Raw genomic sequence first — 19,451 nt, 5'->3', positions numbered from 1 at the left:
GAGTGAGGAATCAGAAGATCTGCAAGGCAGTGGGGAACCACAGAAGGTATTTGGGCGGGAGAATGTCCTCGAATGTAAGGAGAGAAAAGGCCCTCTTCCTTTTGCCCCTGGATCTATCTAGAAGAGTCTTGAGGGGCTGGAATGAGACGCTGCAGCTTTGGCCAGCCCAGACCCTCTCCTTCTTGGGTCCCCAGTGGCTAGATCAGTGGGTCGCCCTCCCCGTGTGCCCTCCTGGTGGGGCTGTTTGCTCCCCCGTGACCCCCCTGAGCCTGAGCCAGCCCACAGCACCTGCTCCCTCGGCAGACACCAGGTGGGAGGTGGGAGATGCAGCCCTGCGGGGAAAGCCACGAACTACAGGCGGGGGCCAGGGTGTCACCTCTACAGAAGTGCTGGTGACTCCACCACGGAGGAGTTTGAGGCCTCACGCGTCTGATGTGGCTCACGCAGGACTCGCTGGGGGTACAGCCACCCAGAGGTGAGCCTTGCAGACAGGTAGAGGTCCAGCCAGGCTGGTCAACATCCAGAGGGCGGGGGGCCTCGGGAACCCCACACCCAGTCCACCTCCCCCAGCCCATCTCAGCCCCTCTCCTGACAACGTCCCTTCCCTCTCGCACTGTCTCTGAGTCTTTTCTGCCTCTTAGGGTTCTCCCACCCTGGTGCTAGCACTTTCTGTGTCTCTCTCCCTGTCTTAGCTCTCTGTCTCTGGGTCTCTGGCTCTGAGGGTCTGCGGCCCTTGGGGTTTCTCTCTGTGTGACCCCAACCTGCGTGTCTCTCTGTTTGCCACCGTCCCGGCTGCCCCATCCGATCCCCACGCGCCGGCCGGTGGGGGAGGGGAAGAACAGGCTTCTCCACCTTCCGAGGGTCCCCTTCCTCTCCCTTCTTAGTTTCTGCCTCCTTTGACGATGTTGCCCTGAGGGGGAGCAAAGGGGAGGGTATTGCCCTGGGGAAGGGGCCAGGAGGGCTGCCTGGTGGAGGTGGCATCCAGGGCCAGGCCCCATGGAGTCGGGTGTGGGAGCATCAGCCTTCAGATCCCGATACTGACGTTCATTTCGGGGGCCCTCCTGCAGCTGCCTTCTCCCCGAAGCCCACTCTTCTCCTCACTTCTTGCCCTTTCTCCCATCACGGGGCTCCCGACCTCCTGCCGTGTGTCTCTGCTCCTTCCGTGGGTGTTGCCCCATGGGGGGGGACAGGGACCCGGCCCCTGTCCCCCACGTGGAGCAGCTGCTGGTGGCTGACGTCCGGCTAGTTGTCACCTGGTTGGCACTAATGGGATGGAAAAGCACAGGCTCCATGCACATCCGAAAATGATGCAAGAGCACTGGTGCTTAAGGGAGACGGCAGCCCCTGTGGATGTTGGGGGGACTGGGAACTGGATGGGGGGTTGAGGTCTCAGAAGAGGCTGCTTCAGGGACCAGGGAGGGTCTGCTGTTGGGTGGTCTTCTAGGGGTCTGGCTGTAGGGGAGGGTCAGGTTTGTTCCTCGGGAGTCCAGCTGTGTTCTGGGATCTGGTGGTGAAGCGGCTCCAGCGGCTGTGTAGACCTGTCCGTGTTTGTGCAGGGTCGGTATCTTGTGGGGTCTGACTAGATAATAACTGTGGGGAGCCAGTTATTGTAAGGGTTTGGGGGTCGCTGGGGTCGGGCGTGTTGGTGGTGAAGTTCCAGCGGAACTTGAACAGGAAGATGAACAGGACTTGCAGATCCGGGCTGTCGTTCGCTGGAGTCTGTTGAGTGATGGGTTGTAGTTTGTGGGGGTGGTGGCCATCAGCTCTCTCTCTCTCTCTGCCTGCCTCTATCCTTCCCTCTCTGCCCTTCCTGCTTCCTCTGTCCATCTCTTTCTCTCCCTCTCCTCCTCTTTCTTTGTCCCACTGGAGTCCGCGCTCATCCACACGTTTATTGAGCAACTACTTTGTGGCTGCCATCTGGCTGCAGCAGGTGCCTGGGGGCTCATGGTGGGCGCTGAGGTGCCACCTCAGGTGAGCAAGCCTCAGTTTCCTCACCTGTAGAATGGGAGTCTGGGGGAGATGCCAGGATGCAGTACACTCATTCATTCAATGAGTATTTATCAAGAACTTACTATGTGCTAGGCCCCGGGGTGGGGAAACACTGGGGAGAAGAAACACAGGCCCTGGCCTCATGGGAGAAAGAGAGATATGAGTCAATTAATTACACGAGTGAATGTAAAATTACTTCCATAATAAATGTTAAGAGGCAGAAGCACCCTGTGCTCAGTAGAGGTGCAGAGTAGGGGCACTTGATCTATCTTGGGAGGTCAGGAAGGGCTCCTCGGAGAAGTTGCAATCAAAGGATGAGAACAAGGAATCTAGGGGAACAGAGGAAGAGCATTCCAGGCAGCAGGACTGCACTTGCAAAGGCCCTGTGGTGAGTCTGAGTGGTCGGAAGGCCAGAGTGGTTGGAGCTTGGAGGGGACCAGCTCCATCTGGACTGTGCTGGGTCCTATGGGTGGGACAAAGGAGTGTGGTGGTGATCTGTTGAGGATTTTAAGCTGGAAAGTGGCATAATCTGATTTGTGTGGTGAAAAAGATCTCTCCAGCAGATAGTGGCTATAAAGTGCTTAGCACAGGCAGGGCTGGGTACCCAGATAGGGCCCGGATGATGCCAGTGGGGGTTTTGGGGACCCAGAGAAGTCACAAGGTCCAGTCCCTACCCTTCGAGGTCCCCAGGGACAGCTCTGGCCTGTCTCCAGGAACCACTGTGTCTCTGGGCTCTGGGTGGGGGCTGGGAAAGTGGGATGTCCCTGCTTTAAGTGTAGCTGTAGAGATGGGGGAGAGATAGCACCCTTGGGGGTGGAGGGCAGGGCTCCCAGGGCCGGAAGCTGCTACTCCCAGTAAGCTCCTGGGCCCAGCTCAGAAGGCAGACTGAGGCCCTGAGTCCTGAGCCAGGAGCTGCGTCCTGGCCTCAGGGTGTCTTTGGGACCTGCCACACCTCCGGCTGTATCTCAGGGCTCCAGAGAGTGGGCTCTGGGGTCCAGCTGCCCAGGTTCCAAACTCACCCATGACCGGCTGTGTGACTCTGGGCAAGACACTGTACCTCTCTGAGCCTCTGTGGCAAAAATGGGACAACCTGCCTTCTAGGGAAATTGTGAGAATTCAACAAGATTGTTCACGCTGGTTCATTCACTCAACAAATAGTTAGTTATATGAATAGTTATTAAGCACTGGAACTTCCCTGGTAGTGCAGTGGTTAAGAATCCGCCTGCCAGTGCAGGGGACACAGGTTCGAACCCTGGTCTGGGAAGATCCCACATGCTGTGGAGCAACTAAGCCCATGTGCCACAACCACTGAGCCTGCACTCTAGAGCCCGTGAACCACAACTACTGAGCCTGCATGCCACAACTACTGAAACCTGTGTGCCTAGAGCCCGTGCTCCACAACAAGAGAAGCCACTGCAATGAGAAGCCCGCGCACCGCAGCAAAGAGTAGCCCCGCTCACCACAACTAGAGAAAGCACGCACGCAGAAAGACCCAACACAGCCAAAAAAATAAATAAATAAAAAAATTAAAAAAGCACCTAGTGTGTGCCAGGTGCTGTTGGAGGCACTGGGGACACAGAGGGGTGTTGTGCCTCAGGGGCTGGCGTTCTAGTGGCAGAGACAGACACTAAGCAAATCAGTTAGTAATTAAAAAGTAAGGGAGTGACAAGTTCACTGAATAAACACAAAACAGAATAAGAAGGAGAGAAAATGAATGGGGTTGTGGGTGGCAATTTAGCCTAGGGATCAGGGCAGGTCTTGCTGAGGAAGTGAGACCTGAAGGAGGTGAGGGAGGGGCCATGTGAGTATCTGGCAGGAACAGCGTTCCAGGCAGAGGGAACAGCCTGTGCAAAGGGCCTGAGGCAGGACCATACCTGGTGTGTTAGGGGAACAGTGAGGAGGCCCATGTGTCTGGAGCAGCGTGAGCCAGCGGAGTCATAGCTGTTAGGCTGTGTGCAGGGCCCAGGGGGCCTGGATGGGGTCCAGCCACCTGCAGGGCATTTGGGGACTCAGGTGCCTGGAAGAGAGATCTTCCTGGCAGGGACCTGAGTGGGAGCAGGGGCTGGCTGGGTCCTGGCGTTGGTTGGACATGGGTCACCTCTGAGCTTCCTTCCCTAGAGTCTGAGTGATGACTGGGGCCAGGTGCCCTCAAGCCCTTCCTGGTGACACCACCTCCGGGCTGGGTAGGGGGCCTCGCGCTTCTGCCAGGCAGCTGGACCCCAGCCTGCCAGGCACGGAGGATCTGAGGCTCCTCTCATTTTCAGGGCTGTTCTGGTTTGGGTTGGAGAGAGGGCAAGGTAGAGCCTGAGGGACTCGTCTGGCCAGGGGTGGAGAGCTTAAGGTCCTGAGGATGAATTTTTTCCATGGGAGTTGCAGGAGGTGAATTTCCATTGAGCTGACGCTCATGGGCGGGTGACATGAGCCTGCCATTGGATCAGACCCCGTGAGCCCTGGAGGCCTCCCTGAAGTTCTTAGAGTTGATGAACAACACCCATAACATTTTGGGACTAAGCATGTACCTGGGTTACTTACTAATCCAGGCACAAACCTTGTACCCATTTGACAGGTGAAAAGACTGAGGCTTGGAGAAGACCAGGCATTTGTCTAAGGTCACATAATATGTCCTTGGCACAGCAGGGGTTGAACCCCTGGCCTGGCTCCTGACACCCCTCCCCTGCCCACCCCGCCCCCTTCCTGCCCATCAAGCCTGTTCCTGGCTCTGGGAACTCCAGCTGGGCTTGCGGGCTGGGCACAGAGGTACCAATGGCTTCCAGCCACTCTCTGTGCTCCGGGAGCGGGGGAAGGGGAGGGCCGGCGGCAGACCCAGAGTACCTTGCATTTTTCCCCTTGAAATCTGAGTTCCTGCACAGGGTTCTCAGTTTTAGAGGTCGGTTTCCCTGGGGTTTTATGAGGTAGGGGTTCGCTCAGAGTGAGAGTGCAGGGCCCCGAGGCTCACTTGGGTGCCTTGAACCCGATGAGAGTGTAGCTTCTTGTGACTCTGAGGCTCTTCTGTGGAATGGGCTGGGCTGCGCTAGACAGCCCCTGTGGGTCCCCTGTTTTCCCTGGGCTTGGGCTGCCTTCTGAGTCAGAGGAGAACCACATGGAACAGCTTGGGGAGGAAGGCACCTGCTTCACCCCAGGCCCCCTGAGCCTGGGCAGGGAAGGATGGAGAAGTCAGAGAGAGAGACTGAAAGAAGTGGTTTTTGACCGCCCCCCACCACTTGCATACCTCCTGTGATGGGCAGCTCATTAACTATCAAGGCAGCCTCTGCTGGGTTTGTGAGCTGGAATTTTTATAAAATTCTTTCAGATGCTGGCCCCCAACTGCACCTCCACTCCCCTTTCTGTGCTCCTTGCTCTGCCTTCTGGGACCACACAGAGCACACCCCTTCTCCAAATATTTCACTCCTCCTGTATTTATTGAGCACCTATTCTGGAGACCTGTGGACATGGGGAGGCAGACCCAGAGTGATCACTATGGTGGTGATGGTGAAAACCCCTGGGCACAGGGAACCCAGAAGAGGCCTCTGGCCTAGCTAAGAGGGGTCAGTCTGGTGGGCTTCCTGTAGGAGGTAACATCTAGGCTAAGTTCTGAAGGATGAATACGATTTGGCTGGGTAATTGGTGTGGGAAGAAGAAGAATGTTTCAGGCAGAAGGAACAGTATGTGGAGGTGAGAGAATATCTTTTCAGTAAATGAAAGAGGTTCTAAGTGGCTGGAATTGTGTATCTGAGGAAGGATATCGGGGCTGCTGAGGACAGGTGCTTGAAGCAGTGATCTAGATGGGAAGGACGGGACACCTTTACTCCTCAAACAGGTATGAGTCCAACTTTGTTTCATATTGTCTAATTGTTTTGCCAGGAAGCAATTTACGCCTCCACCTTCTAGATATAGAAGTGCCCATCTCACCACATCCTTGCTAGTACTGGGTTTCATCTTTTTTTTTTTTTTAAATACGAAGCAACTTTCACAGAAGCGATCATTTATTTTATATTTATTTATTTTACTTTTGGCTGTGTTGGGTCTTCGTTTTGTGCGAGGGCTTTCTCTAGTTGCAGCAAGCGGGGGCCACTCTTCATCGTGGTGCAGGGGCCACTCTTCATCGCGGTGCGCGGGCCTCTCACTATCGCGGCCCCTCCCGTTGCGGGGCACAGGCTCCAGACGCGCAGGCTCAGTAGTTGTGGCTCAAGGGCCCAGTTGCTCCGCGGCATGTGGGATCTTCCCAGACCAGGGCTCGAACCCGTGTCCCCTGCATTGGCAGGCAGACTCTCAACCACTGCACCACCAGGGAAGCCCCTATCATTTTTTAAATCTTTGCCAATTTCAGCTAGAAAAAACCAGTATCTCACTGTGTAAATGAAAACAAGTGAGTATTTCTCTTATAACGGATGGGGGCAAACAATTTTTCCACATGTCCATGGCCCACATGAATGCCACCTCTTGTCTGTAACTGTTAAGAAGTCTTACACCCACTGAAGAGTCTGTGGTCATTTTTAGCTCCCCACTTGGCACGGAGCAAGGGGAAAGCTTGTGGGCTCACACATGGGTGGGGAATTTGTGAGGCAGCCTACCCTCTCTTCTTTGGTTCGTCTTTTTTTCCCCCTCGCCTTTCTTTTTCCTTTCAAAGTTTTAAATTTCTCTCTCCTTTGTTGGTGGCTGAGACTCCAATGACTGTAGTGTGTCCTCATCTGGGGTGTCTTTGGGCTCAAAGAAGGGGTTTGCTAAGCCCCAGGAAGGTGTTCTGTGTGAGACCACCTGGACATGCCAGGTGTCTTGTACACACAACTTACTATTTAATTCTCAAAACATCTGCATTTGATGGGGACCCTTGAACCCATTTTATAGATGAGGAATCTGAGGCTCAGAGACCACCATCAGCATCCCATGGCCAATATTGGCTAGTCCTCTTAGTTTCACTCAGTCATTTCCTCTTCTGACATTAAGATTCTGTTTAATTAAATTCTAATTTCGGAGGAGAGGGCTGTCCATTTCTCCATACCTCTTGTCCCACCCTGCCCAGTCAGGGGATGGAAGCCCAGTTTCTCATTAGGGAGGAGCTTTGGAGTCCAGCTCAGCAGCAACCTTATTATACAGGGAAAGGAAAGAAAAACAGAAAAGAGAGAGGGGGAAGCCACAGAACACCTTTGGAGAGCCACAGATGGCTTCAAGGCTCAGGTCCTAAGCTAGATTTTACTTCTGGGCTTTTAAAAACTGAGCTCGGAGTACTAGTTCCACCTGAGCCACTAAAATTCCATGTGAACTTGGTAAGTCTGTCCCCAGACCTGGATCTCAGTTTCTGCTTCTACTAGTCAACCCATCTCTTGAGCTTTTTCTTAGTAACTATATTTTTCATATCTGAGCAATCAGTTCTTTTTTAATATCTATGTGTTTGTGTTTCATAACCTCCTGTTCTTGTTTTATGGCTGCTAGCCCCTCCTTTATCTTTTTGAATCACTTAATCTTTTCATTGTAAAACTCTTTGAAGATTGCACTAATTATCTCTATTTCCACAGATGTAAATTCTTCCATTTGGGAAGTTTGTGGCAACTTCATGAAGTGATTGTAAATTCCTCATCTCTTTAGGGTATTTTCCCCTGTCTTCTGAGTCTTCTGAGAATGTGTGTCCTTGATGATATATATTAAGGGGCCCTACATTTCCATGGGTGGGGGTATTCTTGTCACTGGGCACCTCTGCTTTGGTCTCTGGTTCAAGTTGGCACTTCCCTGTCATTTCCAAGTGTTTGGGGGTGGAACGGGGGAGGTCTCAGCACGTCCTTCATTTGCCATCTTGAACGGAAGTCCAATCTCATCATCTGTAAACTGATACCATTGTGTTGGGTGGTCTCTGAGGGTTCTATGGGTATTTTAAACACAGATAACCATTGGGGTCTGGCAGCAGAAACCTAGTGGGAGAGGGTTCTAGCACCACCACCAAATAAAAAGTAGCCATGTGGCTCATTTTGTACTATTATTGTGTACTGGGTCTTTCTATTTATTTATTTATTTAGGTTGTGTTGGGTCTTCGTTGCTGAGCGCAGGCTTTCTGTAGTTGCAGCGAGTGGGGGGCTACTCTTCGTTGTGGTGCGCGGGCTTCTCATTGCGGCGGCTTCTCTTACTGTGGATCACGGGCTCTAGGCACGTGGGCTTCAGTAGTTGCAGTACGCGGGCCCTAGAGTGCGCAGGCTTCAGTAGTTGTGGCTCATGGGCTCTAGAGCGCAGGCTCAGTAGTTGTGGCGCAGGGACTTAGTTGCTCCGCGGCATGTGGCGTCTTCCCGGACCAGTGATCCAACCCGTGTCCCCTGCATTGGCAGGCAGATTCTTAACCTCTGCACCACCAGGGAAGTCCTGTACTGGCTCTTAACACATATGATCTCATTCTTTACAGAACCGGTGAAGTAGGTACTGCTATTCCCCTCATTTTAGATGAGGGATTGGAGACTCAGAGGAGTGATGGGACTCACCCACACACACTCATTTGGGAAGGAGAATCTGAGCCCAATTAGAGGCGTCTTCACTCTGTCCATCCTGTACATCATCCTGACAGCTCAGGTGTTCATCTCAGCCCTGCCCTATTGTTAGCTATTCAGCTTCTGGACCCCTTTTCCCTCGGTGGACACTGACGTCTATTCTTCAGAGGTGCTAAATGAACTCAAAACTGTGTTCTCAGTGAAAGAAGTGGGGAAAAGCTGGGAAGGTTTAGCTGGTGTGTTAAATAAAGTGTGGGCTCTAGGGTCTGTTGCACTTGGATTCTGGCTGTGTTGACTTAGGCAGGTCACTTGACCTTTCATCTGTTTTTTCATCTGTCAAATGAGGGTAATGACTGAACATTTCTCTTTGAGTGGTGGTGAGTACAGAGTGAGACTTTGCATGTGCCTGGAACATAGCAGGTGCTCAGTAAATATTACCGCTTTCCTTAGAGACTGGAATAGGAATGGAGGGATATGATCATTGATCTGTCAAATCCTCAAAGTGTCTTAGGGGCCAGAGAGAGGAGAAGTTTTTCATGGACTCACAGAGAGAATGCATTCTAACAGGGAAAAGTCTAGTGAAGGTGGATTTTGCTCCATTCCAGGAAGACCATCTCCTTCTCCTCCTTCTCCTTCTCCTCTTTCTCCTTCTCCTTCTCCCTCTCCCTCTCCTTCCACTTCCCCTCCTCCTCCCCCTTCTTCTTCTTCTCCTTCTCCTTCTCCTTCAACATTTTATTGAAGTATAGTTGATTTATAATGTTGTGTTTAATTTCTGCTGTACAGCAAAATGACTTAGTTACATATATATATACATATATATATAATTCTTTTTCATATTTCTTTTCCATTATGGTTTGTCACAGGATATTGAATATAGTTCCCTGTGCTATAGAGTAGGATCTTGTTGTTTATTCATCCTATATATATATAATAGTTTGCATCTGTTCATCCCAAACTCCCAACTCTTCCCTCGCCCACCCCCCTTGGCAACCACAAACCTGTTCTCTATGTCTGTGAGTCTGTTTCTGTTTTGTAGATAGGTTCATTTGTGTCATATCTTAGATTCCACATGTAAGTGATAACATATGGTATTTTTCAGGAAGACCTTCTTGACCATGAGAGGTCACCCAGCCTCGTAAGCTGTTGGCTTTAGTGAATGAGTTCCGCATCACTCAGGGGAACCAAGAAGGGCTTTGATTACCACCAGTCAGGGAGGCAGCAGAGGCTGATGGGGCTGGGGTGGAGTTGTGCTGGGCCATCTCTGAGGGAGACCTTTTTCCACTTTCCTCATCCCCCACCAGCCGCTTCACAAGGACTGTCCCCTGTCTTGCCCACCCTCCACTGATGCCACGACCACAGGAAGGCCCAGCCCAGCACTTGCTGCATCTTCTCTAAATAAACTCGGGCAGCTGAGCTATCTACCTCCCCATCTCCCTCTGGGTTCCTGTGGAGGTGTCGGGGTGGTGGTTAGGGGCGGCTCAGGCTGAGCCACAGAGAGGAGGGACTTGGGCAGGGCGCTGTGAGGCTGAGCCCTTGTCTGCCTCATGGGCTTGGCATGAGAGCCTCCTGTTCCTGCTCTAGCTGGCCTCTAGCCCATGCACTGCCTTCCTCCCTGGGCATCTGCTGGCTTTGACTCGGCCTTACAGGACTCCTAGGCTGTGTCCTCCTCCCTTTCCAGTCCAGCTGGCCCTTGGGATGTGCCCTTGACACCCATCAACTCCTGGCTTTGTGAGGAGGGCAGGGAGGCTGTTTAATTTTCCTCTGCTGTACCAGTAACCACCTTAGAGCCTGACACAGTGTTGTATGCGTGAATGAGTAAATATGCATCCCAAGGTGTTTTGTGAAGTCGATATTTTGTGGCCAAATACATTTGAGAACTTCCAAGTCAAACACAAGTTAAACTTTTTTTGCAGGACTTCTCAGAGCCTTAAATGATTCTCATATCTTTGTGATTTTCATATACGGAACAAGGAATGCAATATTTCTCAAATGTATTTGTATCTTTTTTCTGGGAGGGGGCAGAACACTGTTGCTACTGGGGTTCTTGAGAATATACTTTGGGAAATGTGGACCTAGGATCACAGTCAGAATTCCTAGGAGTGTTGTTATTTGACCGTTTATGTCTCTACCCTTTTTCAGACATGACCTGCATTAGCTTATGCAGACACAGACACTAAAGCCAAGAGCTGTTAGCACAAAATAAGACTAAATTCAAACAATAATATTGGAGAAGAAAAACTACATTCCCAATTCAAGAAAGCTACCAGAGTTCATCTCAAAACAGAATGCCGAGTTTCCTGGTGGCCAAAGCAAACAGGGTGATGAGGTGTGTTTCATAGTTTTAGGAGGAGGAGGGCCAAACATTCTCTATGTATGAACAAGGTTCGGTTTTCATTCGTCTATGTGTCTATTCACTCATTCAACAAATGTTTATTTACCAACTACTGTCTATGAGCCCAATGCCAGGCACAGGGATACATTGGTAGACAAAAAAAGACACATACCTGCCCTCATGGAGGTTAGTCAATGGTTTTTCAGAACAAAGATGCCAGCCCTCAATGTCCACTTTTCTCTGGAGCCCGTTCTGAGTTCTCAAGCAGAAGCCTCACACCTTGCTCTAGTTTTTCCTTTTTCTTTATTTTTAAAAAATATTTATTTATTTACTTGGTTGCACTGGGTCTTAGTTGCAGCAGGCGGGCTCCTTAGTTGTGGCATTCGAACTCTTAGTTGCGATACGCATGTGGGATCTAGTTTCCTGACCGGGGATCAAACCCAGGCCTCCTGCATTGGGAGCATGGAGTCTTATCCACTGTGCCACCAGGGAAGTCCCGCTCTGGTTTTTCTCTCCACCTGTTTTGCATCAGAGTCACAGAAGGTGATGACATCCTAGGTGCAGGGAACCCAGGTGGTCGGTAGAATCAGACCTTTGTGTGAGGATTTTCAGGAAAACCAATGTGGGAAAATGGGCTGTGGCAAAGGAGGTGGTCCCCCATCCTTGGGGGGTGGGTATCCCTGGGGCCCTGGGCCTCTTTTCTGAGCTCCAGCCTAGGAGTTGAGAATCTAATGACTTTGCTTCTTTTATCTGCTCCTATTCTTAATATTCTGGTTCTTCAACACTTGTCATGTGGGAAGTTCTTGTCAATTGCTTTTTGTTGGTTGAATGGTTGGATGGACTCATGGAGGGATATATAGATGAATGAATGGATTTGTGGAAGGTTGATTGGCACATAGGAAGGATCTGTTGGTTGAATGGAAGAATAGAAGGTGGATGAGTGAAGGGACCAATGAATGAATATGTGGATGGAAAGATGCCTGGCACTTAGTAAAGGTACAATATTATTATTATTAAAATATTCTTAGTGTGGTAAAATACACATAATGTAAAATTTACCATCTTAACCATTTTTAAGTGTACAGTTCAGTGGTATTTAATACATGCACATGACATGTATCGTGCAACCATCACCACCATCCATCTTCATAACTCTTCTCATCTTCTAAAACTGAAATTCTGTATCCATTAAATGCTAACTCCCCATTCCCCTCCCCAGCCCCTGGCAACCACCATTATACTTTCTGTCTTTATGGCTTTGACTACTCTATAACCTCCTATAAATGAAATCATACAGTATTTGTCCTTTTGTCACTGGCTTATTTCATTGCTCAATGAAATAACGTCCTTAACTTTCATCCACGTTGTAGCATGTGTCAGAATTTCCTTCCTTTTTAAGGCTGAATAATATCCTACTGTATGGATGGGCCACATTTTGCCTATCCATTCATCTGTTGATGGACACTTGGGTTGCTTCCACCTTTTGGCTACTGTGAATGATGCTGCTACGAACATGGGTGTACAAATATTTCTTTGAGACCATGCTTTCAGTTCTGTTGGGTATATATCCAGAAGTGGAATTGCTGGATCATATGGTAATCCTATTTTTAATTTTTTTTGAGGAACCATCATACTGTTTCCCACAATGGCTACACCATTTTTTACATTCCCACAAACAGTTCATAAAGGTTCCAGTTTCTCCACATCTTGGCCAACCCTTGCTATTTTCTGTTGTTTTGATAGTAGCCATCCAAAGAGGTGTGAGGTGGTATCTCATTGTGGTTTTGATTTACAGTTCCCCTAATTATTAGTGACACTGAACATCTTTTCATGTGCTTTTTGGCCATTTATATAGCTTCTTTGGAGAAATGTTTACTCAGGTCTTTTGCTCATTCTTGAATTGGGTTGTTTGGTTTTTGTTGTTGAGTTTTAAGAGATTTCTATGTATTCTGGATATTAATCCCTATATAATCTGGGTATTATATCAGATATGTAATTTGCAAATATTTTCTCCCATTCTGTGGGTTGCCTTTTTACTCTGTAGATAGTGTCTTTTGATGCACAAAATTTAAAAACTTTCATAAAGTTCAATTTGTCTATTTTTTCTTTCTTTTCTTTTCTTTTTTAGGCCATGCTGCGCGGCTTGTGGGATCTTAGTTCCCTGACCAGGGATTGAACCCAGGTCCACAGCAGTGAAAGCGCTGAGTCCTAACCACTGGACCACCAGGGAATTCCCTGTCTATTTTTTCTTTTACCTGTAGGCACAATATTATTTTTAAAATGAAGCTATCAGTGAATGAATGGACAGTTAGATGGATGAGTGGGTGGGTGGGAGATGGACAGAGGATTGTACAATCAGGTGGGGGATGGATGGGTGTTTGAAGGAGTGAATGGATGGATAAATAGATGATGGATGGGTGGATTAATGGATGAATGGATGGAATGTGAGTTGGTTAGGTAGGTGGGTAGAGGGATGGACAGACGAGTGAGTGGGTGGGCGAATAGAAGACCTTATGAATATATAGGTAGGGTGGCTGGGCAGGTGCAAAATTTTGGCCACAGATGGAGGACATCTTGGTGTACAACCTTGGCTTTTTTCAGATGAGTAGTAGCTTATCTTCTGACCCCACCTTGGCTCAGTTTAACTCCATGGGCACACATTCTCTTTTTCTAGGTTCAGCTTTCCTCCTATGTCTCTCTGGGTCTCCAAGAATCTTACCCTGGAGCTCAGATTGAACTGAGCCCTTGGCTTGTCTGCTGACCTTCTCAGTGGTAAGAACTCCTGGAAAGGAGCTTGCATCCTCCTGAGGATATGGTACCCGAGCAGCTCTCCATGACGACTGTGGTCTGCTTTTAAGCATTATCCCAGTCAACCAACCTCTCTCTGCAGCCTCACCCACTTCTCCACCAGGCACTAAACCATCCCACCAGGCCCTCACTCTCCCTGCTACACCCCTTTCTGCTTCCACCCTGGTCTCCAGCCCAATTCCCACTCCACCCGCGCCCCTCCCCCTGGGGACGGTGGAGACACAGGATAAATTAGAGGGAGGAGTCACCCAGGTCAGCCTCCTGCCTCCAGCCCAAGAACTCTTTTCTCCTCCCCAGGGTCCCCAGGCAGCCATGGATGTGGGTCTCTTGGTCCCGCTAGATGTACCCCGGGGTTGTGGCAAAGCCCTGAGGGGACCGAGGGGCCGGGGTACGGCCGTGCGTCGGCAGCGGGAGTTCATGCCAGAAGAGAAGAAGGATACGGTTTACTGGGAGAAGCGGAGGAAGAACAACGAAGCGGCCAAGAGATCCCGGGAGAAGCGACGTCTCCAGGACGCGGCCCTCGAGGGCAGGCTGGACGCCTTGCTCGAGGAGAACGCTCTGCTCAGGGCTGAGCTACGGGCTCTCAAGCACCGCTTTGGCCTCCTGCCCCCCATTGGTGGTACCTGGACCCTGCCCACTCTGCTGTGGGAGGGCCCCTGGGCTGGAGGCCCCCACCCTGGGGCTGAACAGCTCCCCTCTCTACCCGGCTCCCATGGCTGCCTCTTGAGACCGTGTTCCTTGGACGCTGGGGTTCCAAGATGCTGGGGCTACCTGGCGGCTCCCAGGTGGACTGGCCTGGCCACTTCCCCCAGGTCCCCCCAGGACCCTGCACCCCCTACCCCCAAGAGAATGGACATGGCCTTGCAGAGCGCTCTTCCAGCCGCCTTCTTCAGCTGTCACCCCCTGGATAGACACGAGGGGCCCAGACCAGAGCTCAGGCCCTGCTGGGGGCTGTGGTCACCCATACCCACTGGTTGCCGGGCCTCGGGGTGCTCAGATGTGTTGCTGACACCCAGTGCTGATCCCATGGGGTTGCCTCCTGGGGTGGCCTGCCAGGTCCCTGGGAATGATCCAGAGGATCTGGCTCAGCCCTCCCTGCCCCACAAATTGCGTATCAAGTCCCGAGCCTCAGGCAGAGTACCTTGGGGCTGGGGGTGTGGCTGGGCCCCCATCTGAAAGCTTCTCCTGGGCAAGGCCAGGCCTGCAAGGGTGCAGTGGGGACTGATTGTGGGTTTGTCTGGGGGTATGAGTGGCTTGGCCTTGACCCAGCTCCCAAGACTGGGAAAAGCCTGTGGGAGGCAGGGGGTGCCCTGGCTGGGGGGAGGGTCCACTTCTTAGTGTCCAGACCAGACCTTTAAGAGGAGAGGCTGGGGTACCTTGGATCATACCATGGCTCCTATCCTGCCTAAAATATTTGTTTTGGGTAGTCACTTTTTCTTCCTTCTTCCATTCATCCATCCATCCACCCACCCATCTACTAATTTATCCATCCATCCATCCATCCATCCACCCTTCCATCCATCCTTCCTTCCATCCATCCATCTATCCATCCACCCATCCTTCCATCCACCCATCCTTCCTTCCATCTATCTATTCATCCATCTAACCACTCAGCCATCTAACCACATCAACTCACACAACCATTCTCCCTTCCTTCCTTCCTTCCTTCGTTCCTTTGTTCATTTGTTCATTTGTTCATTCGTTCCTTCCTTCCTTCGGTCTATCGATCCATCCTCCCCACCACTTTGCTATGAATCTATACACCTATCCATTCATCCATTTATCTGTCTACCCATAAGTCTATCCATTTGTCGATTCTTTTATTCATTTAATCACTCATTCATGTGCTCATTTGGTCATTCATTCATTCTCTCACTCATTTATTTACAATTCATAGTGCCCAGCTTAGTAACAAGCATGAGGACACCTTCCTGGCTTTGGGGTTCCTGTTCTAGGGGGGATGGTGGGGGCTGGGAACAGACATACTGAGGGCCATTCTGAAGGAGGAGGTACCATCTCAAGATGTCTGACCCCTCATTTCTTTTTCTTTTTTTTCTTTTTTTTAAAACTTTGGGTTTATTTATTTATTTATTTATGGCTGTGTTGGGTCTTCGTTCTTGTGCGAGGGCTTTCTCTAGTTGCGGCAAGTGGGGGCCACTCTTCATCGCGGTGCGCGGGCCTCTCATTATCGTGGCCTCTCTTGTTGCGGAGCACAGGCTCCAGACGCGCAGCCTCAGTAATTGTGGCTCACGAGCCTAGTCGCTCCGCGGCATGTGGGATCTTCCCAGACCAGGGCTCGAACCCGTGTCCCCTGCATTGGCAGGCAGACTCTCAACCACTGCGCCACCAGGGAAGCCCTGACCCCTCATTTCTTAGGGTCCCCTTGGGGTGCTTGCTTACCACCCAGTTTGGGGATCAGACTTACCCAGTTCAGATGGCTTTCTCTGTGTGTTGGATCAGGGCCTTGAGCCACTGGAACAGGCCAGAAATATCTGAAGGGGGGTCAGTTTTCTCTCTGTCCCCAGCTGCTTGTGCCCCTGAAGACCTCTCAGCCCCAGCATACACAGTCCCAGCTGGATGGGAGAAAAGACCACTCTCCAGGTACCCTGGAGCCCCCAGAGCTCACCAAAACCCCCTCCCTCATCAGTCCTCACTCAGAACCCTTTTTTTTTTTTTTTTTTTAAATCATTTCAGAGCATTTGTTAGATTCTGGTTAAAAAAAGATCCCAGCTCCAATTGTGGGGAGAGCTGGGGATGGGGTATGCCTCTGGGCTGGTGCAATCGCTGAGCACTGGATGTCCTTGGTCAGCCAAGTCATTGGGCCACGGGTGCACCCTACCCCCTGCTGCCCTTACGAGGTTCAGAGGCTGGGCTAGTTCTCAGCCAGCCCAGGTTTATCACAGTCGCAGCACAGGGCACCCTACACATCACGGCCTGGCCCTCCTCTGCCTGTTCACCCCTTGTTCTGGTCCCTCACCCATTCTCAGCCCTCCAGCGGGAGCAGAGAACAAGGACCCAGCCAGGCCTGCCATCCTGCTTGTCACAGCTGCAGCAATCAGCCATGGGGGCCTTGGTGGGCACCTGCCCTTCTGAGGACCTGCGCTGCCAGCTCAGCTGCGCCCCTGAGTGAGGGTGGGGGGGCGTCCAATGCCCTGCCTTCTCTCCCACCTTTGGGCTGGGATTGGAGACTTACATCTCCCAAGAATGTCCTTGGGAGGCAGGAAGGAGGGCTGCCTGGAGGAGGCAACTCTGGCCTGTCCCTCCTCAGCCAGCACCCACAGATGGGAGGGGGTAGACTGGGGGTGCAGAGGAGCCAGTTCTCAACACAAAGATGCCACAGAGGGACTTCCCCGGTGGTCCAGTGGTAAAGAATGCACCTTCCAATGCAGGGGACGCAGGTTCGATCCTTGGTCGGGGAACTAAGATCCCACATGCTGCGGGGTAACCAAGCCCAGGCCCCACAACTACTGAGCCCGCCCACCTCAACTAGAGATCCCGCGTGCTGCAAAACTACAGAGCACATGTGCTCTGGAGCCTGCGTGCCACAACTACAGAGAGAAAAACCCGCACACCACCACTAGAGAGAAGCCCTTGCACCGCAGCTAGAGAGAAGACTGCGCACTGCAATGAAAGATCCCGAGTGCCTCAATGAAGATCCCGCGTGCCGCAACTAAGACCCCCCTCCCCAAAAAAAAGATGCCACACAGTTGTGGCTGATCCTGCATAGAGGCTTTTAATGCAGCCCTGGCCCTGGAAATATTAAAAAATGCTAACAAGGAGAGGGAAGGACGAAGTGGGGGCATAGCATCCTGCTGCTGGGAGATGTGGGTAGCTTAGTGCTTCCTCTTGGTGATTCCACCCACCAGGTGTGTCTAAAGTGTCTCGGCCCAGCTTACTCACACCCCATGGACTCAGGAGGGTGGGGGCTGGCTGCTCTTGAGTGACTCAGGCCCCTTTTAACCTTCCTGCTCCAGTTGGAAAAGCCTGGAGAAGGATCTGCCTAAAACAGATCATAGAATTTTGGCATCAGGAGGGGCTCCAAGAATCTAGTGATGGGTGGTCATCCAGTCTCTACTTGAATTCTTCTAAGGATGGAGAACTCACTTCCCCCAAAACCCCATCACAATTCCTTCTCTAGAGCCAGAACCCACTTCTTGCAAACTTCTACCTCTGATCCTATTCTTACCAAGGGGGAGCCACTCAGACCCCCACCCTCTACCTGGAGGTGGCTGGTGGAGCCTCCTGTTCCTCTTCTCCAAATTAGAGACCACCACACGTACCTCAGATGGTTTGAGAAGATTAAATCTCATTTACTGTGTGCATAGCATTTCATACACAAGTGCTTGACAAATATTAACTCCTCTCTCCTTTTCCTTTTTAGAAAGCACTCATGCTCCCAGCCCCAGAGTAGTGCTGTCTTCAGGGGAAATGTCCTCTCATTCTTCAAAATTGTTTCCCTTCACTCTGGCCTGGCTCTTATTATTTTTTTGTCAATGCTGTTTATATATGATTGCTCTTGGAACTGAATATGAATCATTTCTGCACTCATCACATACATATATTTTTTCAACAAATATTTTTTGGAGCTCCTACTGTGTGTCAAACAGGAACTGGATGAGGGAAAAAGTACTCCACACTGAGGAGTTTGCAAGTGGAAACTTGCACAAATGTCTAGAATGTTCACCCAAGACATGTTGATTACCCTCCTCCTGTGCTGGGCTCTGGGACCACAGGTGTGTCCTCTGCCCTCTGAGAGCCAGTGGGCATCTGGCAACCTTCTGTGTGGCTGTCTGGGAGCTGCTGCTATAAGAACTATCCAGTGCCACGTTCCACCCATGGGTCCCTTGTGTCATGTCTGTCACACCATGATTGACTCGGGGCCTGGATTTTAGGACACTGTGCAATCACATGTTATGTTTCCTCTTCCACCCATCCTTGAAGGCTGGGGAGATTTCTTTGGCTATCAATGCATGAAATTCCCTTCCTACTTCGGGTGTGTCTGGCTCACGTTGAGATTGCAACAGACGTTGAATGAATGAAAGTTTCTGCCCTAACCGAGTTGGTAATTGCTGGGGGCAGAGATGAAATGAGTTGAAGATGCTGATGAGGCCATGTTTCTCTGTTGTGTCTGCAAAGATTCACAGATGCATCCTGGCTGAACCCTGTGCTACCTGGATCCTTGACACTCATGTCGTGATCCATGGCCTAGCAGCATCAGCATCACCTGGGAGCTTGTTAAAATGCAGACTCTTAGGCCCCTCCCAGAATAGGTAAATCAGAACCTGCATTTTAATAAGATGCCCAGAAGATCCACATGCACACTGAAGTTTGAGAAGCATGGATCCAGAGTAGGGGTTGGCAAACTCTTCCTGTACAGAGGGGCCACAGATTTAATATTTTTGACTTTGTAGGATGGCCACTGTTGCAGCTACTCCCTCTTTTCATTGTAGCATGAAAGCAGCCGTAGACAATAGGTAAATAAGTGGGCATAGCTGTGTTCCAATAAAACTTTATTTCTCAAAACAGGTATAGCCAGATTTGGCCCATGGGCCATAGTTTGCTGTTGGTGTACACCCAGGAGGGAAATTGCAGATACTCGGAGTGTTTGCCTTCAACCTGGATATTGCCAAAGTGTTCCACCGAGTGGTATTACCAACCTACAATTTCTTGCATGTAAAGGAAGTTCGTGTTCTGCCAACACATGGTTTTTATGGACTGTTTGATTTTTGCCAATCTGGTGAGTGTAAAATGAATTTAACTTGCATTTCTCTGTTGAACATTTTTGCCAAAATCTGTTGGCCACTTGGGTTTCCTCTTCTATGAATTGCCTGTTCTGCTGGGATATTTACGTTTTT

The 19,451-nt window shown here is 50.6% G+C and overlaps 1 protein-coding gene across 1 annotated transcript; it reads left to right on the top strand.

Moving 5' to 3' along the window:
- Window positions 1-8,227: 8,227 nt before the first annotated feature.
- On the top strand, window positions 8,228-16,689 carry NFILZ (NFIL3 like basic leucine zipper). Its single transcript, XM_082381977.1, has one exon. The coding sequence runs from the start codon at window positions 13,909-13,911 to the stop codon at window positions 14,770-14,772; it is 864 nt and encodes a 287-aa protein (XP_082238103.1). The 5' UTR covers window positions 8,228-13,908; the 3' UTR covers window positions 14,773-16,689.
- Window positions 16,690-19,451: the final 2,762 nt, after the last annotated feature.

This window comes from Balaenoptera borealis (assembly GCF_965194805.1).
Source record: "Balaenoptera borealis genome assembly, chromosome: 2".
NCBI classification, from domain to species: domain Eukaryota; kingdom Metazoa; phylum Chordata; class Mammalia; order Artiodactyla; family Balaenopteridae; genus Balaenoptera; species Balaenoptera borealis.
This window is presented reverse-complemented; position numbering and strand designations above follow the sequence as displayed.